Source organism: Canis lupus, chromosome 25 (genome assembly GCF_048164855.1).
Source record: "Canis lupus baileyi chromosome 25, mCanLup2.hap1, whole genome shotgun sequence".
Lineage (NCBI taxonomy): Eukaryota > Metazoa > Chordata > Mammalia > Carnivora > Canidae > Canis > Canis lupus.
The window spans coordinates 1,703,803-1,726,295 of NC_132862.1; the positions used below are offsets into that span (position 1 = coordinate 1,703,803).

The window sequence follows — 22,493 nt, forward strand, 5'->3', positions numbered from 1 at the left end:
CAAGGAACAGAGTAGGCATTTTAGGGATCCAGGTGCACATTCTCGCTGTCATTTTCTTTTAACTCCTCTGTTAAGGGCAAATTGGCATGGAAATTTTAGTGATTTGTAAGGTCAGTATTAAAATCGAAGCCCACTCTTCTCACCTTTGATAGAACCTCACCCTTGACAAGCTATTTTTTATTATTTTTCCCCACAGAGACTAAAAGCCACCCTAACCCACCAGGTATCTTCAATCAATGGTGGATGTGGAATGGTGGTAGGTACCGCCAGCACCATGGTGACGGCCCGTCCTGAGCAGAGCCAGATCCTCATCCAGCACCCTGATGCCCCATCCCCTGCCCAGCCACAGGTGAGTTGGGCCCTTGGACCAGGGAGCCCACTGTGTTACCATTACTCATGTCATTTTTGGTTTTCAAGGAGCAGAAAAATTACAGAAGAGCAGGTTTAGTCTTCTGGGCATCTTGTGCTCTGGTTCTCGTGAACAGTTTGACAGTAGCAAAAGGCACCAGTCTTTATCCACTCTTCTGTGATATTTACGTCAGACAAGCTGGGTGGGTCATGTAGTGCTAGCACAGAGGAGGTCTCAATTTTTGTATTTTGTTTTTTTCTACATATGAATGACATATTTGCAGGACCCTCTGAAATGTGACAGACCCTCACTCAAGCCACTCATGTACCAAAGGAGGCTCCTCTAGTCTCTTTCCCATGTAGTAAGTCTTACAAAAAATAAACCAAAAAAAGGCAAAAACCAAAAACCAAAAAAACTTACCCAATTAGGTTTTGTGGCAAACATTGAATAATGACAATATGTTAGTAAAAGGTGATGTCACAGTACTAAGATGGCTCAGTAAGCAGACATAATAAAATCTCTTTCCTTACCAATTTATTCCCTTTTTAGCACAAAGAAATGAAAGTCTTAATAAAGCGAGAGCAGTCCCATTTATATGTCCTGTTCTTCTCTCAGGGAAGCCTCAGTTTTCATAAGCTTTTGAAAACTAAATAGGCCTTAGTTTTTATAGTATCTGCGCTGGACAGGTGACAACAACCTGAGATGGGTTTCTAGAATTAAATCTTTGTCCAGCCCCTTTTTCTGATGTCACCACCTGCTTCGTCAGTTACCACCACATGTCCTAACATTTAGTGGCCATATGCTGCCTTAAAGCTTGGCCAACAAAAAAGGCCTTCATTTGAGTTTTCTTGTTGCAAGCTAAGCTTGCCCTCCCTCCTATAACCCCTTCCGGTGCCAGTCCCTGGAGATGGTGAAGCAGTAGCCACCTTGTCTGTGTTGTACTGCTGTCCCTCTTAAGAAAATGACATGACTTCCTTTTTAGTCACTGCTGATTCCTTTCTCATTCTTCCCTTCTTTCTCTTGGTGCTCTTTCGCCTCTATTCCCTGCATAAGCTACTGAGTTACTGTGAGAGAATAGGAACCTACTGTTTTCCTTCCCCATTCCCGTAAAGCACTGGTCTTTACATGTGCTCCATTGAGCTCAGGACAAAGAGGAAATTGAAAATCTCAGAAGAATTAGTATGAACTTCCCGTGGTACAGTAAGAAGCAATGACCCAGGGCCTCCAGCTCATTAAATTGAGTTTTAAATTTCTTCTTCATTTTTTTCTTTTGGGAGAGAGAATATTAATGTAAATAAATAAAATTATCTCTTGATTATCTGTATTTTTTTTAAGATTTTATTTATTCATTCATGAGAGACAGACACACAGAGAGAGAGGCAAAGACAGAGGCAGAGGGAAAAGCAGGCTCCAGGCAGGGAGCCCGATGTGAAACTCAATCCCGGGTCTCTAGGATCAGGCCCCGGGCTGAAGGCAACGCTAAACCACTGAGCCACCCGGGCTGCCCTGATTATCTGTATTAATGGAGAACATAAATTAGTAGGGCCTAAAGTAGAGTATAAGATTGTTTTTTATAAGCTTATGCTTATTCTCATGCAACTGATGTGAGCTTTGGCACTTGGAAACTACTAATACAGATATTCTCTGATAGCAACAGATCCAGGAAGAATTTATTTTTGGCATTGTTTTACATTATATAGTTTCTTTTATACAGATGACTGACCTTTCTGCATTTTAAGTTTGGCTGCTATTATAAAGTTGGTCTGTCTTCTCTGAACACATACCAGCTAATAGAAAGGGAGGATGATCCAGAAGTACTTTAGTGACAGAGAACATCAGCCTCAAGTTTAAAGACTAAAGGCAGTTTTATATCATCAATTATAAAGGGATTAAAAATGGTTTTTTGTTTAAAAACCAACAGAATATTAAAAATAAACAAACAAACAAATAAATAAAAACCAACAGAACAAACAAGGTGGAGAGGGTGATTGCTGATATAAATAAGGATGTAGGGATCCCTGGGTGGCGCAGCGGTTTGGCGCCTGCCTTTGGCCCAGGGCGCGATCCTGGAGACCTGGGATCGAATCCCACGTCGGGCTCCCGGTGCATGGAGCCTGCTTCTTCCTCTGCCTGTGTCTCTGCCTCTCTCTCTCTCTCTGTGTGACTATCATAAATAAATAAAAATTAAAAAAAAAAAATAAGGATGTACTAATCCATATCTCTCTGTGATAGCCAGTATTTCAGTGGTAGTAAAATCTTTTCTCATTTTCTGAAACTTGTAGCATTCAGTTGTTTGTGTATATTGTTTTCCAGATCAGTGAATCTCAAATATTTTTATTCTAGTCTCCTTAAAAGTTCCCCTGACACCCAGCCCTCATTATGATTTCTCCACTGACAAGATTCCCTTTTGTTAAGAAACAAAAAGTGATGCTCATTTCATCTTGCCCTACCTGTCTCAGAAATAATCAGTTCCTACCTGAGTTGCAGCTTGTCTTAGTATGGGGCTGAGAAGACTGGAAGGAGATGGGAGGTAGACAGAAAAGAAACTCAGGGGCATAGTGATGAGACTTGCTCTGGTTGCAGAGACTGGTACATCTTTACCAGATCTTTAACAGAGCTTACTAACCTAACTGACATCAGGTTTAATTTGGAAAGTTCCCTTAAGGTAACCCCTTTTTCTTCCTGAACCCCAGGTCTCACCAGCCCAGCCCACTCCTAGCACTGGAGGGAGAAGGCGACGCACAGTGGATGAAGATCCTGATGAACGGCGGCAGCGTTTTCTGGAGCGTAACCGGGCTGCAGCCTCCCGCTGCCGTCAAAAGCGGAAGCTCTGGGTGTCCTCCCTAGAGAAGAAGGCAGAGGAACTCACTTCTCAGAACATTCAGCTGAGTGTGAGTGGGTCCTGGGTGATTATTGGGATTGATGAACCTGGAAAGAGAGAATGAATCAGAAAAAAAGTGAAACAATATAATAATAGAAGATGGGTAATTCTTTAGGACAGATCCAGAAGATGTACCAGGAGGAATGCAGAAAGAAACTCATAACAGTCGAAATTGATGTCTTTTCCCCAGGGGTTGGAAAAGACACTCACCATCTACTCCCAAACCTGCTGCTAGAGTCTGAATCATCCACAGACCCATTTGGATGGAAGGAATTAGATTCATCGCTCCAGGGTACTCTTTTAGGTCATCAGTAGAATCTGACTGGGGTCATGGAACACCTAAAGGGAAATGTATTTGCCCCAGATAATGCAGCTTAATAAAAAAAAAAGAAAAAACCCCATGAGCACAAATAGAAAACTTATAATCCAGATATTTTTTGAATGTTATTTTCCCTTCTTTTGATTACTTATTAAAATATTTCATTGCAAAGGTATATATGAATATATTTCTGTATATAACATGTGTATAGTTACATGCACACACAAATGTATAGAACAAAAACAAAGTTCCTCTTCAGTATGTCTTTTCCAATCTTACTCTTTCCTATGGATACGTTTGGTGTATACCTACCAGACGTATATGTATTTGCAAAATTTTTTTCACTTATAATTTTTATGGACTAGTCAGGGAGGGACTGTGTGTTTGTTTTAACATAAATAGGTTGATCATATTTCCTGGAAATCTGACCATGTGTATAAAGGATTTACTTCATTTTTTAAAAAATAGCTGTATGGTAGTACATTGTATAGTGTGGTTGTATTATAAGGTACAGATTTTTACAATGTTTTTAATTTTTTGCCAGAACAGCAATGCCGTAGTTAACATTGTATGCACTTGAGTAGGTAGTTTTATTAAATAGATTTCTGGAAGTAAGCTTTCTTAGTCAAAGGACATATGCATTATTAATTTTGGTATGATTATTTTATCCTAAATAGGAGTAATGTTTCTATTATAAATCCCTACATTTGGGCAGCCCGAGTGGCTCAGCGGTTTAGCACCGCCTTCAGCCCAGGGCCTGATCCTGGGGCCCTGGGATCAAGTCCCACATCCGGCTCCCTGCATGGACCCTGCTTCTCCCTCTGCCTGTATCTCTGCCTCTCCTTCTCTGTCTCTCTCTCTGTCTCATGAATAAATAAAATCTTAAAAAAAAAAAAAAATCCCTACTTTTCAGTGTAAGCAGCTCCTGTCACTGAATTCATGACTATACTGGCCCTGAGCTGTCTGAAGCCTTGTGGGATCAGGCGTCTCCCAGATTCAGGGGAGAAAATCCAGGCAGCATTCTGTCCTCACTGTGGGAACAGCTACTGGGGGCTCATGGGTGGAGGATGCATTTTCTTGATGCTCTTCTTTTCCCCTCTCTCTTCAGAACGAAGTCACGTTGCTACGCAATGAGGTGGCTCAGTTGAAACAGCTACTGTTAGCTCATAAAGACTGCCCAGTTACTGCACTACAGAAAAAGACCCAAGGCTATTTAGGTGAGTGGCTCACAACCTAAGCAAGCTTAGTCAATAAATTGCATGTATGAGTGTCTCAACTGTTGATAATTTTATAATCCCATTCTGAATGGTGTGGGGAGTCCAGACTGATGAGTGAGCAACCTTTCGGGAACAGCCAGTCCTACAAAATAATTTTGCTTTCAAAACCATATAGAGTTATCCTAATTATCTATCATAGTTGGAGATACAGGGTAGCAATATTTATCGGGTGCCTACTTTGTGTTAAGCACTATACCATCTGCCGAGTTCTTTCATGAAATAGATATTGCCTCCATTTATACACAAAAAAACCACTCAGAATAGTCATGTACCTGAAGTTACACAGTTGGTGGAGTGGCAGAGCCAAGATTCACATCTAGATCTTTCTTATTCCAAAGACACTATCTTGGCCTCAAGAGAATATAAACAATAGATGATACGTTGGCATTTGTTAACCTTTGTGAAATATTTATCTTTCTTATGATGAGCCAGTGGTGGTTTTAGTTTGTAACCTATGTGCACACATAAAATAGTGCTAGAAAAAGATGGTCGTAGAGTCGTGCTCAGGACAAGCACAATCCTGAAATTAAAATGACTGTGAATAATTTGCTTATGGGCAGTGAAAGCTAATGAATAATTTTCCTTTACAAATTTAATAAATTCCTAGAAATTTTGGCTATCAAACGTTGATATATTGAATTATTTTTCCACTAACTGTCCTTATTATTTCGAAGATGTGTTCCCATAGAAAAAGAGTAACCACATCACTCATTTTAAACATCTTCTATTTAAATTTTAATTTTAATATGTACTTCAGGATACATGCATTCATAAGCAGATACTGATTGAGCCTCTTCCGTGCCAGACACTGTTTTATATGCTGAGGATATAATAGAAAACCAAATAGATTAGATTAAAATCCCTGCCCTTGAGGGGCTTATATTTTAGTAGGTGAGACAGATAATAAGCAAAATAAATAGGTACAATATATGGTATGTTAGATAAGAGTAAATGCTTGGAGGAAAAATAAAATAAGGAGAATATGAAATGTTGGCAGCAGGGTTGAAATTTTAGATGAGGTGGCTTTTGAATAAAGACCTTAAAGAAGTGAAGGAGCTGGCTATACATTTATATGGGAGAAAAGTACTGCCAACGGGAAGAATAGGAAATGCAAAGACCCAAAGTGGGATTGCGCCTGGCACATTCTAGGAACATCAAGGAGGCTAGCTAGTGTGACTGGATTAAATAGAACCAGGGATGGAGAATAATTGGAGATAAAGTAAGGAAGCTAATGGGAACATTTTTATATAGGGCACCATCAGTCATGGTGAGGACCTCGGCTTTTACTCTATGTGAGGGACCATTAGAAGGTTTTTAGAAGAAGACTGACATGACTGGTCTGATTATATTTGAACAGAATCACTCTGTTAGAGAGTGCAGGAGTGCACCAGCAGAAGCAAGCAGTCCATTTAGGAGGCTGTTGCAGTCATGTGAGCAAGAAGTGGTGGAGCCTCGGACCAGGGTGGTAGTAGTGAATGTGGTGAGAAGGCGTCGAATTCAGTGGAAGTAGAGTGACAGGGCTTGATGACGGGCCAGATGGGGTGGTATATAAGAAAAGAATCAAAAGTCACACCAAAGTTTTTGGCCTGAACAACTGCAAGAGCGGAGTTGCTATTAGTTGAAGTAGAGGAAAGTATAGAAGCAAATGGATTAGGAGGTGTATCTGCAGCTCAGATTTGGACAAGCTGAACCTAGGAAACCTGCTAGGCTTACAGGTGAGGTGTCACGTGGAGGCTGGTTATATAGTCCCACCGTTGAGAGGAAAGGCTGAAGATACAACTTTGGGAGTCAGCAGCCTGTCATTAGTTTTTAAAGCCGCAAAACCAGATGAAATGGTTTCATTATTGAAAGAACACAGACAGAAAGAAAGAGGCAGTCGAGGACCAAGCTCTGGGGTACTCCAGCATTTTGAGGTCAGAGAAAGGAGAAGAAACCCACAAAGGAGCCAGAGAGCCACCAAGAAGGCAGGAGGAAAATTAGCTGAGTAGTGAGTGTAGCATTCTGGAAACCAGGATAAGAAAGTGTTTCCAGAAGTTTAGTGATCGACATTTCAGCTCCTTTTGATGGGGTAAGGAAGGCAAGGACTGAGTATTCATCAGCATGAAGTCTATATACAGTAAGTTTTCTGCTCAGTCCTTTCAAGAACTTTTGAGGGGCAGTCAATCCATTACACTACTTATTTGTTATAGCAAAGATGTATTTGGTTCCTGCTGTGTGGTGTAGAGGCTGTGGCGGGTATTTGATGCAGGTCAATGACACATTGTACCTCTGAGAGACTACACTTACGAGGAGATAAACCTGTCAGTCTGTGAATAAGGTAAGCACAGATAGCCAGTCAAAGAGCCCCTGGAGTGGGGGCTTCCTGAGGACAGGGCTCCCGGTTTATTCATCTTATACCGCAGTGCTGGCACATGGAAGATGCTCAGTAGAATGATGAATAAGTGAATGTGTGCTCTGAAAGCACAACAGTGAGACAGTTAATTTCATGAGCATAATAAAGAAGGCTTCACAGAGGAGATGATTTCTGAATCCTGAAGGAACACTCAGACATTCATCAGGAGTGAATCAAAATGCAACCATTGGTCACTGGCTCTTATTTAGTCCACACACCTCCGCTGAAGCAGCTGTAGAGGCTATGCGATGTTTCATAAAACCTGACTACAGAGCAACATAGAGTCACCTTTGTATGCAGCTCAGATATTTGTGTTTATCAGTAAAATGTTATCATCACTTTAGCCGGAGTGGCGTAGCCCATAAGAAATGTTTGCAGTCATTAATGCTTAGCTAAATGACAGGAGGATCTAGCAGGCCTCTCTGTTGTATTAACTGAACCTGGGCCAAGAACTGGTCATTCATACCCTCATTTGAGGGTAGCTTGGTATTTATCAGGTTTACCTGTGGTGCAAGTGCATACTAAAGGAACATAAAAAATGATGGAATGATTCAATTCTTGTGGGAATTAATCAGAGAAGATAGCTTTAAGAAAAAAAAAAAAAAAAAAAAGATCTCTTTTAAATCACCTTTCAAGACATGAAAAAAAGGAGAATGTGCCAGTAGGGGTAATGAACTGTTCAAAGATGTAGAAGCCAGACGGTGTAATTAACGTGCTAAGTGGGTTACTTTACTCAGATAAATTAATTTGGGCCTGGTTCTTGGCGTCCCTTCTCACAACTTCCATTTCTTAGCCCCTTCATGGCTTAGAAGCTAAGGTTCTAGGAAGTTTTCCCCCAAAAAATGATGGGCTTCCTTTTCCTTTGGGCTCCTTTAGAATTATGGCTCAGTGTGGTCTGCTTGTTTCCCCAGTCTATTTTGTAACCATTTGCTCTCTGCTCTTTGCCTTCCTTCCTGGCAGAAAGCCCCAAGGAAAGCTCAGAGCCGACGGGTTCTCCAGCCCCTGTGATTCAGCACAGCTCAGCAACAGCCCCTAGCAATGGCCTCAGTGTTCGCTCTGCAGCTGAAGCTGTGGCCACCTCGGTCCTCACTCAGATGGCCAGCCAAAGGACAGAACTGAGCATGCCGATACAGTCGCATGTGATCATGACCCCACAGTCCCAGTCTGCGGGCAGATGATGCCTCCCCTGGTGGAAAGGTCCCCAGCCAGAGCTCGCCCGCCCGAGAGCCAAGAAAGACGCCATCTTATCGCCTCCCATCTGCCTTGGACATGGCAATATGGGGGGGGGGGAAATTGTGTGTTGTGAGGAATGGACAGATGTGGGGCTTTTCAGCCACATGGTCAAGTACATTGACACCCGTACTAAGAGCCTCCCAGCCCCAGAGCCACATAGATCATCCCCTAAAGGGGGCAGTTTCTGATGTACCCACAGCCAAAGGCCTTTCCAGATGGTCCGAACAATCACCCCTGCCCATGCATGTGTACCTGTCTCTTTGAACACTAACCCTTGCACTTCTAGGTTTCGGTTTCTCAGTTCCCTGTCTTCCCGCTAAGCCGTGGCTGTTACCTTCCTGTTCCTTAGCAGCACGCCACTGCCTGCTAGGTAAAGGGAGGCTAGTGTTGATGGCAGGTCATCCACTTGCCTGCCCCAGCCACCTAAGGGGCTTAGGGCTTTGTCTCCCATTAGCTGCTTATTTTATCCCTTTACCCCCTTCCTGAAGTCTAGTTCAAACATTCACCTATGATGAATGTAAAGATACCTTTGTTGTATGAATTAGCAGTATTTTCCAGCTCTTCCATAAACTTTAGTCCTTCTCCCTAGCTGCCACCAAAAACAAAAACAAAAAAATAACAACAACAAAAAACAGAAAGAAAGAAGCAAAACCCCAAGAATTCTGGTCCTTTTTCAGCAATTTCCAGAGCTTTGGGTACTTCACTTTGTGTCTTGAGTTTTCTCAGTCTACTGGTGGGGCCTTTTCCACCTGCCGCTGAGCCTTGGCGAGATCATCTTGTGGCCTTACTAGCTGCTCGTGATGCGAAGGGAAAGCGCCCAGGTGTGGCTGGCGGGTCCCCCCCCCCCCCCCCCCGCCGCCCCAGCCCCCCTCCCACAGGGTCAGTAGGGCAGGCAGGACCAGTAGAGTCTGAAGCTCTTTCTGTCAGGTTACTGGATTGATTCTTTATGTCTTACAGGAGTTTATTGGCCAAAGCATACATACACCTTGTGGTAATCTGTCCGCTTCTGTCGCTCCCTCTTTGTTCCCCTGTCGGGGTCGCGGGGGTCACCGTCTCTGTCTCTCTTCAGATGTAGCCCTCCGGAGCTGCTGTGTGCGGCATTCTTGCACTCCCTTGCCCTTCGCCCATCTCCCAGACTCACACAGCTGTCTTCTCCTCTGGGCTAGGGTCTTTGATTCACAAGTGTCCCTGTCCCCAGACCTCCTTCCTCTCGTTCACCAGGCTTCTAGGCTGGCTGCTGGGGTGCTCTGCCCCCTGCCCCTAGGTGCCATGCGTCCCCAGAGTGCCAGCCCCAGGACTCGGAGGCATCAGAGCCAGGGGTCCCGAGTTGGTTTGCTTGAGGGTGAGGTAGGATGGGAAGAGACAAGAAAGAGGAGGTGAAGTACCGATCTCAGGAGAAGAGCCTTGCTTGGTGAAGGTCTGGCCTGCCTGGGAAATTGGGGACTGCTGCCCTCAGCCATTCTTACTTTGAGGAGTTAGGTTACAGGGGGAGGAAGTCATCCCTCTTGTCCCTCTTTCTCCCCCATTAGGACTTCTTACCTTCCTTTGGCTCTGAACTACGCAGTTTCTCCCAGGGCCGTGGGAAGCCGTCCAAAGCCAGAGGCCTGTGGATAGGTAGGTCAGCTTTAATAGCCTGTCAGTGTGACTCCCTTGCAATTGTCCCCGAGCCACCTTCTGCCATCTGCCCAGGCCAGGCATGTCCTCTCCCTCTCTCCTACGTCCATCTCAAACACACACACAGGATAACTGCCAGCTTCCTTTCTTAGCTTGTCTTCCAAAGTTGGCTGTCCTGGGGGAATGAGGAGGTGTGCTAAGCTCCAGGAGCCCCATCTTCTCAGAGTGGACGCGCCGGTGAGCCAGTCAGAGGACACGTTCTATTGCGTTTGTTTTCCCACTTCCCGTCCTGCTTCTCCACGCCCGTGCTGAACAAGACGCACCTGGTGACGGGAGGGGAGAGAAAACATGGTTCTCTCATCCTCTACCACCCGGGACCCAACAGCAACAGCCCCTGAGGTGACTCAGTCTAGCAAATGGCACAGCAGATGGTCAGGATGCCAGTTCCCACCTCCAGGGACTCCGTTTGCCTTTAACAGCGCCCAGCCGTAACTCGTACTCAGGACTTTTCCTTTGGAAGGCGGCGCCCTGGGACTCTCTTCTGCTTTAGTTGTGTTTCATTTTTTATCTTCTTGATTTCCCACCAGCAGCCTTGCCCTAAAGCTTGACTGAGTTTATGGCTCCCAAGGAGCCTTCGTGAGACCCTTGACTATTTTTCTTCCCCCTGTAGTCAGGTGTTTTTCAAGTTAAGAACCCATCTGTCACTGCACACACGCCCTGCCTCTCCGCGGGGCCCCGGAAGAAGTGAGCCCCACCTGTCTGTCCCCGTGTAGGGTGGCTAACCTAGTTAGAGGTTCCTGTTTAGTTTCTTAGTCCCCATGTCTCATTCTCTTGAGTCCCTATTCCGTTTTCATCAGGAAGTTCTCACTGGGGCCCTCAGTGGGGGGTGTTCCCAGAACCTAACACAGCAGTAGGAGGGGGCGGGACAGCACCCCCAGAGAGCTCTTTAGGTGGTTGCGCGCCGCACTGAGAAGGCACAGCAGTTGCGTGTCCTGCGAGTTGGGGGACGTCTTACCTTGTTACTGCTGCTGGCCTTGGGGCCACTCTCCCCTGCCCTTTGCTTCCGGGCTCATGGGGACCAGAACCAAACATTGAGGGCGGTCACCTAGCCCTTCTTAATGGCCCTGCCCCTCCTAGGGGCCTAAGGGAAGATTCTGAGAGGAGCTGGGATTATGGAAGCCTTGGGACTCTGCTGCGGGAACGCAAGACGCAGGCCTCCCACCTCGCTCCAGAGACCCAGCTGGGACGTAACCAAGGCCCTGACAAAGGCACCGGGCCGGGTCTTTGGCCCTGCAGGCTTCCTTCCTTGGAAAGAAAGCTCGCTCGGAGTTGGAAAGTCTGAGGACGCTTCCCTCGCTGCTAGAGAAAACTAGAAGTAGGCCCTCCTTGCTAACCCTTCCCCTGCTGGCTGGACACCCCAAATCTGGCTTCCCTCAGCCTCCACTCCGGTCCTTGGCTCTAAGCACTAGACCATACACGCTCGGCAGTGGTGACAAGGAGATGGCCTAACTGAAGCCCATGCCACGGCCGCCTTCCCTGGGCCCGTCCTGTGTTCTTGGCGCCTGTCCTGATTCACTGCCCTCCAGCACCACCCATCCTGGTCGACAGGGTCCTTAGCCATAACCATGCCCTGTCTACACCCTGAACCACCAAGCCAACACCAAAATAGTCCTCCTCGGGTTTCCAAGGCTCCCCTGCTCCACACTGAGAGGCTCCTTTAAAGGTGCTAACCCTGAGACAGCCTTTCCCCCAGAAGCGCCCTCTTTCTTTCGTGACTTCCTTCCCATCCCCAAATCATTATTTTTCATTAATATTGTACATTGTATACACAGGAAGGAAATGTATTCTTTTTTTTTCTTTAATTTCATAACCAGTCCGTTTAGAAGCCAGTCCTCCTAGTTATATCACATATGCCTTTGTTGATATGCTCTTTCTGCTTTCTTTAGACTTTTGTTTGACAGGGGCGGAGGGAGGAACCGGACAGGTGAGGGTCCTAAGGCAGATTAGAGGATCCCCATCCTACTTCAGCCTCTCACAACCCTAATCATCCCCCTCCTACTATAGAACTGATATTCCTCTGTTTGTGTTTGCACACACGCATGTACACACAGACAGAAGTCCCCCCAGCCACCCACCCACCCCAGAGTGGTGACCCAGCAGGAATGGGCATAGGCTGCTGGCCACCATTCCCAGCCTCTGTTACCGGTTCATTCGTCTCTCTTTGGGGTAAAGTGCTACCCAGATTGAGAACAGGCTGGGGAGAGTAGGGCAGGGAAGGGCAGCTACGTCTCTTGTAGATGCAGGCTTGTGTGGTGGCTGCTGGGGTTCATTTTCTTCTTGCAACGGGGCGGGGGGCCGGTAGCCCAGAGCTGCTCGCCAGCCGCAGCTACCGGTGGGTGACGTTCTCACCGTAAGAAATGGCTGTGAGCACTGGTTCTGCTGACTTTCCCTCAGGGTGGTGGGCCTCAGGATGTGGTCCAGGACCAGCAGCACAGCAGCACCAGCATCTGGGAGCTTCTTACAAATGCACACATTTGGGCCCCAGCACAGACCTGTTGAATCGGAAACTCGGGCTGGGCTCTAACAAGCACCCCGCGGGATCCTAAGGCACACTCGGGCATGGGGCCCGCGGCCTTAGGGGCAAGCCGGGACATCCTTGCTGGCGTCGGGATATTTCAGTACCATCCTCTGCCTTAGCGCGAACACATCGTTCCCTTTCCCCGGTCCCTCCCTCCACCCCCATTAGAACAACAACCGCGTCATTCATCTCAGAATCTGTTTGTCTTCCTTCTACTTCTTCCTGAAACCTGTTCTGCCTTGGTCTGGACGGGAATTGTCCCCTGTCCCCTTGTAGACGGGTCACTCCACACTCTGTTGCAGGAAGGACTGGCTGGAGCCCCTGCTGTCCCGTGCGTGCACCCCCTCCCCCGCACCCCCTCTCCGGCAGGGAGATGAGCCTCCAGCCCCAACAGCGGAGGCTGTCGCCTCCGGACATAGTATGTGTTGGAAGCAAGCAGCGCGCACCTCTGATTCGCTCTCTTCATCCATGTATCCTGGACAGGTAGCGACACGTCTCCGTCGCACAGGAGCCCGGCTCTGGGCCCGGTCCCCGTGCGGGAGGCTGTGGTGCTACAGGCTGTTTTGCTCCCAGAGCGTCTCGTCCCTTTCCTTGCACGATCCCTGAGAGCAGGCTCTCACGGTCCTCCCCCGACGCTCCGGCTCCCCTCCCCTTAACCCCCTTACCCCCGCAGTCCCCCCCAGCCAGGCCTTCTCCCGCTCCCCCGCCCTGACATATATTGTGCCTTATTTATGCTGCAAATATAACATTAAACTATCAGGAGAACCACTGTCCCGTCTCGTGCCTCGGTACCCTCCGCTGCACGTCCCGTTGGCCACCCTTTCGGAGCTCCCCGGGCTCTCGCGTGCGCCCTTCCCGCTCTCCCATCTCCTAGGAACGGGAGCAGGATTGTCCCTCCTTTTAATGCAGGGAAGGCACAGCCTCAGAAGGTAGGTGGCTTGTGTAGGTCACATAACACCCAAGAGGGCACAGAGACCAGGCCTCAGATCTTTGCGCCCCGGGGGCAGGCCCTCGGCGTCCTGGGAGCCCCCCCAGCCCCAGGCGCCCCATGTGGATGAGGGATGGTACGGGTCCCAGGCAAGCGGCCTCTCAGCGTTATGACCCCAACTTCCTCCCGATAAAAAAAACAAGCCCAACTGTCAGGAAGTTTCGGGCGGGACTGGGGGTGCAGAAAGTGAAGCCTGCTCTGATTGTGGGCTCGGGGGGTGCGGGAAGAGCCTGCTCAGGAGCAGGTGGGAGTGACGAGGAAACAGGTGGTGGCCAGGAGCCACGGCGAGGGGTGGCGACCACTGCTAGCTCCTCACAGTGTCCCTGGATCACCGGCACGGCGGGGACAGGCAGCGGGCTGAGGAGCCTGGGCAGGACGGGGGGCGGGGGGCTCTGTGGCTGGCTGGCGTCCCTAACTGGCACAAGGGGAGTGGGGCCGCAGCGGCGGTCTGCCCTGCGCTGTGCCCGGGGCCCAGGGGGCTGCAGGGATGGTGGGAGCTGCTGCCGCCGCCAGGCCGGACTGAGACGGGGCAAGGGGAAACGGTGGGCTAGCGCCCAGGCCACAGACCCATGGGGTCCCCCACCCGCACCGCGGGCCTCGCTCTCCACCGCACCGCACCCCTGCCCTTCGCACGTCGTGCGCGCGCGTGTGGTTTTGTTTTTACAAATCGAAGGTACAAGACTTCAGTGGAGGAAGTAGCCGCAGCTGTGGGAGAAACAGCGGAACTGTTTGGAGGTGGGGCCTGCAGATGGGACGGGGTCCCTGCGTCTCGGGATAAAACCGGGACAAACGAGTTGCTTCTTACAGATGAGCAGAGTTTGGTGTCCGGAGGTGGGGTCTCCGAGTGCAGGTGCCGTGAAGACTAGAAATGACGAAGTAGAAACTACTCCAGGGGCGCCGGCCGGCTCCGACAGAGGAGCGGGCAACTGCTGATCTGCCAGCTGGGAGTTCCAGCCCCACGCCGGGTGTAGAGACGACTTACAACTAAATCTTACCAAAAAAACCAAAAACAACAACAATACTACAGACAATAAAGCAGCAGCTGAATTTGAGAAGTTTGATTCCAGAAAATTTTGGAAATTCTGCAGGTAAAAAGCCATCACATAGCATCGCACACTCCAGAGAAACGGCCCGGGACAGGAAGAGCCAATCCCCGCTGCCAACTTCATGGTCAGTTTTAAGGAACTGCGCAGCCCGGTGGTTGGGCCCGAGCACCCCTGGGGCAGGGCCCCGCCAACAGCGCGATGACAACCGCAGGTTGCTGGGTGGCTCGGGCGGTGGAGCGCGGGGCCCTTGGTCTTAGGATCCTGGGTTCCGGCCCCACGGTGGGTGCGGGGCTTACTTTTTTTTTTTAATTTTTATTTATTTATGATAGTCACAGAGAGAGAGAGAGAGAGAGGCAGAGGCACAGGCAGAGGGAGAAGCAGGCTCCATGCACCGGGAGCCCGACGTGGGACTCGATCCCAGGTCTCCAGGATCGCGCCCTGGGCCAAAGGCAGGCGCCAAACGGCTGCGCCACCCAGGGATCCCGGGGCTTACTTTAAAAACAAAAAACAAAACAAAAACATTTTTAAATATTTTATTTCTTTATTCATGAGAGACCCAGAGAGAGGCTGAGACCCGGGCAGACGAAGAAGCAGACTCCCTGCAGGCAGCCTGACGCTGGACTCGATCTCACGACCCCAGGGTTATGCCCTGAGCCGAAGGCAGACGCACAACCGCTGAGCCCCCCAGGGATTCCCCCCCGCCCCCGCCAAAATTTTTTGATTACAACTCACTAAAAGCTCAGGTGGTAGGACGCCTGGGGGGCTCAGCGGTTGAGCGCCCGCCACAGGCCGTGATCCCAGTTCCAGGGAGCCTCCTTCTCCCTCCGCCTGTGTCTCGGCCTCTCTCTGGGTCCCATGAATAAAGAAATAAAATCTTTAAAAAGTAAAATAAAAGCTCGGGTGATGGTTAGCATTTTTAAGCAATATTTCAAAATCTAGGTGTGCACATTTTCTTCAGCTAGAAAGCTGCGGTGCGCTTCACGGCCGGTGCGGCGCAAGCGTGACTCCCGGGCCCGGAGCGCAGGCTCACCGGGCCCCTGCGGTACAGCGTCTTGCGGTCGTCGGGGGGAGCCGGCCGGGCCTGGGCCTGCAGCTACGGGGAGAGACGCGTCCCCTCCGACCTGGGCGTGGGGGCTCGGCTGGACCTGAGCCCGGCGACTCGAGCCCCCTCGGGCCGCTCGTCCTTGACCGCAGGGGCCGGGAGGCGCACACCCGCAGCGCCCTGTGCCTCCGAGTCGCTGACCGGTCACCGCCTCCTGGCGACAGGCCTAGTGGCCTCGTTTGCGGCGCACCGAGGTGCAGGCGGGTGCCCCCCGCGGAGCCCCGCGCCTCAGGTGAGAACAGAGAAGGGCCGGGCTTGCGCCCCCCAAAGCTCCGTGGGAGCCGCGAGCGCGCCGTGATGTCGCCAGACGGGGCCTCAGGCGCTCGGGGCGCGGCGCGGCGACGCCAGGCGGGAGTCGGGTGGGAGGCGACGCTGGCGCGGGCGGCCGACCCCGAGGGCCTGGCTTTTCCCTGAAAGGGCGGGGTCCCGTCACCCGCCCTAAGGTCGCCCCTCGACCCGGCCTCCGGTCCCGTCACCTCGGGGAGCGGCCGCGGGCGCCAGTGCACAGCTGTGGCCACCGGGGGGCAGCAGCGCTTCGCTGCCGGCGGCTCGGGAGCGGGGACGCGGCGGCCCCGCCTCAGAGCGGCGACCGCCACCCGCCCGCGGCCGCCCTCCCGGCGAGCCCGTCCGCGCCCCCCGAGCCGGGAGAGCAGGGCGCGCCCCGAGCTCCGCGCCCGCCGAGGGACGGGGTCCCCCGCAGGCCCCCAGGCCGGGCTCTGAGCGAGCCCGCGGCGGGCGACGCCGCTTGGCCCCGCCGACGGGCTTAGGCATCGAACAGTCGAACCGCAGGCTTCGGGCCGGGCCGGCGGGGAGGGGGGGGCGGGGGCCGGCAGGTGTAAGAGGCGGCGCGGGCGGCGTGGACGGGGCCGGGACTGGAGCCGCGCTGCTGCCGCCGTCGGGGCCCTCGCGAGGAGTTAGGGGCCGCGTCCTGGGGCCGCTCCTCTGGGATTCGCCGCCGCCTCTGCCCCCCCCCCCGCAGGAGGCCCCGCGCCCCGGGCAGGGTGGGGGCTCCGGGAGCGGCGGGCGGCCGAGCCCGAGCCGGGAGGGGCCGGCTCCCCATTCTCGAGCCTGGCCGCCCCTCAGCGCTTCGGGAACAAGTGACGTCATCCCTCCATATGTTTGCACGCGGGGCTCACGAGGAAAAGTGCCCTGTCCCCCCCCCGCCCCCCCAATAAACCTGCCTGCCTCCTGAATGCACGTCTGTGTGAGGCTCGAAAGGCGGGGAGTCCCCAGGGCAAGCAGCACTGCCCCCTCTGTCGCCACCAAAGCGGCTCAGCAGGGCCACGGCCGCGGGGTCCTGGAGGTCACTGCACCCGGCCTCGGCCACCAGGAGGGCCAGCGAGGGGACACGTGGGGAATAAGGGGGGAAGCCCAGGGAGGGCAGCCGGTGCCAACCCCTCCGCCCCCGCGCTGGGCCGCACCGGGAAGAACCACTCGGCAGAAGCCCAGAGGCAGTGGGTTTATTCTGGGCTCCAGGGGACCCCCACCTCATTCCCACCCGCCACCGGACAGGGGCGGATCTCGGGCCAGCGAGGCCCCGTGGGCCCTGGCTCCCGGCAGGCAGGCAGTCTGTGTCAGAGGTGGAGGCCGGGGGGAGCCGGGGTGCGCAGGGAGGCCAGGGGGCTCTACTTGCTGCCCGCCATGATCTTGAGGTACTGCAGGGCGCGCCGAGCAGCCTCCCCACGGGCCGCCTCCCGGGTCGTCGCGGAGCCGTGACACACGGTGGCCGGCTGCGTGGACAGCTCCACCAGGCACTGGCACAGCCCGCTCAGGCTCAACTCCTCTGGGGGCGGAGAGAGGACGGAGGCGCGTGGGCCGGAGGGCAGTGCGGGCGGGGCGCCACCCGGTCGCCAGGCCTCCCCAGGACCGAGGCCCACGCAGGCCCACTCGGGCCAGGCCCCGCCAGCCCCCGCCTCCCCGGCCCTACCGATATCCAGGTAGCTGACGTGGAAGGCCTGCTCCTCGGACAGCTCGCTGAGGACACTGCAGCAGGCAGGGCCCAGGGCACCCAAGGCGCCCAGGGAGCAGCTGCGCAGGGACAGGATCTTCTCTCCCACGGAATTTCGCAGAGAATCCCAGGTGCAGCCCGGGCCCCGGTTCCGAAGTCCATCGAGGCGGGAGCCCACACCCTGACGAGGCGGGCAGGTGAGAAAGGTGCGGCCTCGGGCTGAGACCCGGCGTGGAACAGACGCCCGACGCCCCGGAGAGAAAGCCCGCGGGTGAACGCCTGGCCAGCCTGCCTCCCCCTCGCCGCCCGCTAACCGGTGGCCGGGGCCCCGCAGCCTTCCTCACTCTCGGCCCAGCGCGCCCAGCAGCCCCGAGCCGGGGGCCAAGCAGGAGCACGGGCAGGGGCCCCCGCGGCGGCTCATCCGCGTGCCGGGCCCAGGCCCCCAGCGGCCGCCCAGCCCCACAGGCCACTCACGATGGAGAAGTGATCGTCATCGGGCTCTGCCTCGGTGCCATCCCGGGCATCCAGGGGCACCGTGTGCACCCGAAGCAGCATCTTGGCCGCCGCGTTCCGCTTCGCCAGCTTTTTGGAAGTGCCGCTGCCTGCGTGGGGGAGAGGCTGCTGCACTCGGCTTCCCGGGCTCTCCACCCAGCTCAGGGCCTTGGGCGGGGCCCCCTCGCGGGACGTGCACTGGAAAGAGCCCTCAGGCGCTGCCACGGCCCGGGCCCTGGGCAGCAGGAAGGGGGGTAGGGGCTAGGAGCTGCCCGCGCTCCCGTCTGCCCAGTTACCGATCTCAATGAAACGCTCCACGCGACAGGTCATGGTAAACTCTTTGCGGTGCGCCGGCCCGGACTCCTGGGTCACCGTGTACTCAGGCAACCGCCAGCCCTTCTGCACCACCAGCTCCTTGGGAGGGAGGAACGGGGGCGCACGAGGCTGAGTGAGGACAGACCCCCGGGCCCCCTCCCTCCCTCCCGCCCTAGGGGAATCAAGGGGGTGGGAAAAGCCCTCCGAACGGGTAAGAGCCCCACACAACTGCCCTGGCGGCCCCGGGTTCAAGGACAGACAGGCATGCACACGACGGAGGCCGGGGGCACACCTGCAGGGCGCCAACAGGATTGCACTCAGACTGCTGAGGGGAGACGGGGGGCTGCGCCTCCATGGGGGGGCTCCTGAAGGAGGAAGGGCCGGGCCGAAGTCCATGGGGCTGTCCCTTCTGCGGTGCCCAGAGTCCCACGCCCTGTGCCGGTGTCCCCGCTCCCATCTCCCTGGTCCCCGCCAGGCGGGCAGCTGTCCATGCAAACACCCAGCCTGCTTCCTCCCTTCCCCACCCAGGTGAGGTCTCCTCCAGGGCCCAGGCCCATTTGGACTTTCTGGAACACCGGACCGTCGCCTTGCCAGGACAGTGGGAGGGGGGCTGTATATCCAGTCCCTGGAGGCACCTGATGGGAGGCACACACAGGACCATCACGTGGCCAACTCAGGAGAAAATGGGGCCTGCAGGCCCCCTGACCATGGCCAAATGTCCTCTCTGTGGCTATTTAAGAATCGTGGATTACCTCCTGTCCCAAGAGCTTACCAACTGAGGCAAAGTCTTCAAATTCTGGTCCCCAACTATTCCATCCTCTGCTTACTCTCAGACTTCCTCCTGCCTGACCAGCCTGGGTCCAAAGGCTGGGGGGCCAGGAGCCGGAACCCCTACCTCCCCCCTTCAGGCAGGCAGGAACACAAGATACCTGGTTGGAACAGCAGATGGAACAGGAGTAGCAGCCGCTGCAGCAGTAAAAACTGGAATGTCCTCAGGCAGTGAAGAGTCTAGGGGAGAAAAAGAACTTCCCGAGGGGAAGGGGGCCTTTGATTCACACCCATGTGGGCAGGGGTGGGGTGGGGAGTAGAGGGTGGGGACCCAGGTCCTCCTGACCTGCCCGTCCCCTAAGAAAACCCCTTCCCACTGGAGCCAAAGACTCAGGGAAGCTTAACCACCACCTTCTGGGATCCTTTGCTGCCAAACACTGGATCAAAGCGACTGAGACAAGGGGAAAGACGGTCTCTTCCTACACAAGAGCCACGGAGGCAACAAACCCCAATGTAAGTGTGCAAGAGGGGAGGACAACCTGCTAGAGAGAGGAGGCGTGTTGGGGTGCGACCCCTCTAGCCTCAGCCTCCGCCCCTTTCCCTCCCTAGCCTGGGCCCACACCACAGCCACAGCCCCTTGACATCCCCCCACAGGATCCTTCACAACAGCGGGAGCCCTGGAAGCATCCCGCCCTGTCCGGCCAGGTCAAGGTGGGCAGAGGAGGTAGCGCAGGGGCCTGGGTTCCTGGCCGGGTCTCTACGAGGCCTCGGCTGGTCCTCCCTCACCTGCTGTCCTCCAGGGCCGGCTCCAGCATGCTCCCCCCTTTGAGGTGTTTGAGGGCCACCTCAGCTGCCTTGTGCTTGGCTGCCTTCTTGCTGGGGCCCTGACCTGAGAGAGGGGCGTGGGCGATACTGGAGGTCACTAGGAGGACAGAAAAGCCGGCACCCACAGCTTCTCTCCTCAGGGCTGGAGGGAGTCAACCAAGCCCCTCTCACCACCTGCCCCTGCCCAAGACCGGAAGTGCTGTGCTAATTACTAGAAGGGAGGGCTTCTGCTCCCCAGAGCTCCCCAAATCAAGCCACGCCAGGCACGACTGCTCTGGAGCTCAGACACCCTGGGCAGAGACGCTTTCCCGGCTCTCCTTGCCTCTGGGAAGTGCTTTCTTTTCTCTCAATACATAGAGATGTCTGGGAAAGTAGAAAGAGGGCAGGCTCCGGAGTCAAGGCCCCGCTCCGCCACTTCTCAGGCCCGGGACCTTGCACCACTCACATCCACCCCGAGCCTTGGCTCCCTCATATTCAGCTCGGAGGTGCTATCCCCCACATCCCTGGATTAGACTGCGATTTAAGACGAACTAGGAATTTGGTCAAGCACCTGGAACAGAGCCCAGTGCAGCAGGCACTCACTCCTTCGAAACTTCGCTGAGAGTTTGGTTCATCCCGTCTTTCTCCTCTAGGATGACGACAATGTGCCAGACCCCTCTGGCGGTCCTGCTTGCTCCTCTAACTCTCCGGAGTCCTACCCGCCTCGTCAAAGACCCGTTCCCCCAAACGAGTCCGTGGCTTTTCCCCCTGAAATCTCTCCTTCCCTCACTGGCCTTGGAGCAAAGGACTGGGGAGAGACTCCAGGACACAAAGCCACCAGGGCCCTGCGGATGCACACCCCAGCCAGGCTGCCCAAGCCTTCCTCACCAGTGCAGCTGGTGTCGCCAACGGTGACCCGGAAGGTGAAATTAGGCTGGTGGGCTTGGCCCTCGGCTTTGAGAAGGTCGTACACGGGCGTCTTCCCTATTCTGGTCCCATACTCCTGCAGAAGGCTGATCGGGGTCTTGCCCGGGTTGGCTGCCAGCATTTGCTCTATACTGGGGGAGGCGGGGGCAGGGGGTCACGGACCCTTATCACACCTCCAACTCTGCGCCCACCCGGCCAAGCACTGTCGTATCAGACCCAGGCACACTATGGGGGGACACGGGTCCAGGGGACCCCGGGCAGTACAGCACACATTGGCTGGGTTCAGTGTGGAGTAGAAGCGGGCTGGAAGCCGGGTCCACGGCCCCCAGAGCACGCGGGCAACGCACTGTTCCTGTCTCAGTTAAGCAGGAGGAGGATCCTGCACCCCAGTGCAGTTAGGAGGTGCATGTCCCCACACAGTGCAGCCCAGGGACCCGGTACCCACCAAACGCACTGAATGTCGGGAGCACAAAGCCCAGTGCCCCAAGTGCAGTCTGGGAACCGGGCCAACCCCAAACTATTTAGAGCAGGAGGCCGTGGCCACTGCCGGGGTGCATGCCGGGAACCACGGCCCACTACCCCGGTGCTTGCCGGGAACAACCCTCGGGCCAGGTGCATGCTGGGGCCGCGCCGCTACCACCTCCGCGCCGCGCCACGCTTCTCGCCCGGCAGGGGTCGGCTCGAAGCGGCTCACCTGGGCAGCCCGCAGCCCGTGGTGGTGCCGGAGCCCTGCTCCTCTTCACTCATTCCCACCTCCGTGCCCGCGGGCCCCACCGTGACTGCAGCCTCCGCGCGCCCCAGAACACCGCCGACGAGCTAGGGCCGGGGCCGAGCCCCGAGTCGCGGCCGGTCGGGCCCGCCGCGGGGCATGCCGGGACATGGAGTCCCCCGCCCACCCGCCTCCCCGAGTCTCCATCGGGAGGGGAGCCGCCCGCCCCACAAGCCCCCGCGGGCGTCGCCCGGGGATGCGGCACCGCCTCCTGGGAGGAGCGGAGCCTTCCACGGTGGCCTCCCGAGCGGAGGGTGGCTTTGTGTCCGTGTGTCCGTGTGTCTGTGCGTGTGAATTTTTTTTTTTTTTTAAATAGCGTCCCGCCTCTTTTCCGCGTCTCCGCTCCCCGGAGTGGGCATGCGCGGGAGCAGAGCGGAAGCGGCTGGGGGCGGGGCGCTAAGGCCTAACCGGAGCGCCGGGTCCGCAGGCTCCCGAGGAAACTACAGAGCCCGGCAGCTCGCGCGCCATCTTTGTCGCCGCGCAGGGGCAGGCGCAGGCGTGCGCGGAGAGCTCCGCGATAGGATTGGTCGTGTCCGATTGCGCTGGCTCGCTCTAGGCACGTTGCGATTGGTTACTGAGCCTCGAGGGGCGGGGCCAGGAGCGAGGCAGCCCCTCGGCCCCGCCCCTTTGTTGAGGAAAGGCTGCGATTGGTCCAGGGAAGAGGGGCTGTCGCACCCTGGCTCGGCGCGGG

General features: G+C 54.6%; 2 protein-coding genes and 1 long non-coding RNA gene across 14 annotated transcripts in view; 1 reads left to right on the forward strand and 2 right to left on the reverse strand.

Annotated features, from left to right (window-relative positions):
• LOC140616996 (cyclic AMP-dependent transcription factor ATF-7) overlaps nt 1-15,571 on the forward strand; it is a 95,932-nt gene extending 80,361 nt beyond the window's left edge. For 9 of the 10 annotated variants that reach the window (XM_072797683.1, XM_072797684.1, XM_072797689.1 and 6 more), the window contains 4 exons: nt 197-349; nt 3,043-3,240; nt 4,658-4,766; nt 8,179-13,412. In XM_072797683.1, the coding sequence (XP_072653784.1) occupies nt 197-349; nt 3,043-3,240; nt 4,658-4,766; nt 8,179-8,396 (678 nt within the window). In that variant the 3' untranslated portion in view covers nt 8,397-13,412. Of the gene's footprint in view, nt 1-196; nt 350-3,042; nt 3,241-4,657; nt 4,767-8,178; nt 13,413-14,438 lie in introns of those variants that run through there. The other variant, XM_072797690.1, reaches the window with a different exon arrangement.
• LOC140616997 (uncharacterized) lies at nt 298-5,532 on the reverse strand. Its single transcript, XR_012017291.1, has 3 exons — nt 4,456-5,532; nt 3,441-3,603; nt 298-3,277 (listed from the first exon to the last, which is right to left on the reverse strand). It is a non-coding gene; the product is annotated as an uncharacterized lncRNA (long non-coding RNA).
• A 1,652-nt stretch (nt 15,572-17,223) lies between the features above and the next one.
• Nucleotides 17,224-21,934, reverse strand: TARBP2 (TARBP2 subunit of RISC loading complex). Of its 3 annotated transcripts, none has more exons than XM_072797697.1 (9): nt 21,728-21,934; nt 20,995-21,164; nt 20,089-20,191; nt 19,464-19,559; nt 18,827-18,899; nt 18,516-18,633; nt 18,202-18,329; nt 17,707-17,908; nt 17,224-17,562 (listed from the first exon to the last, which is right to left on the reverse strand). In XM_072797697.1, the coding sequence occupies exons 1-9, from the start codon at nt 21,778-21,780 to the stop codon at nt 17,405-17,407; spliced, it is 1,101 nt and encodes a 366-aa protein (XP_072653798.1). In that variant the 5' UTR covers nt 21,781-21,934; the 3' UTR covers nt 17,224-17,404. The 3 variants fall into 3 exon arrangements, with proteins under 3 accessions (XP_072653798.1, XP_072653799.1, XP_072653797.1); XM_072797698.1 differs by having other exon boundaries at nt 20,995-21,159; nt 21,728-21,910; XM_072797696.1 differs by lacking the exon at nt 21,728-21,934 and adding an exon at nt 21,479-21,634.
• Nucleotides 21,935-22,493: the final 559 nt, after the last annotated feature.

Bases quoted from the DNA above. Each gene is read 5' to 3' on its own strand.
- TARBP2 (XM_072797697.1), bottom strand. From the start codon at position 21,780: ATGAGTGAAGAGGAGCAGGGCTCCGGCACCACCACGGGCTGCGGGCTG. The intron at 21,165-21,727 runs GTGAGCCGCTTC...CGCCTCCCCCAG, and splicing joins ACGGGCTGCGGGCTGCCCAG to TATAGAGCAAATGCTGGCAG. The intron at 18,634-18,826 runs GTGTGCCCCCGG...CTCCCTCCCAAG, and splicing joins ATCCTGTTGGCGCCCTGCAG to GAGCTGGTGGTGCAGAAGGG.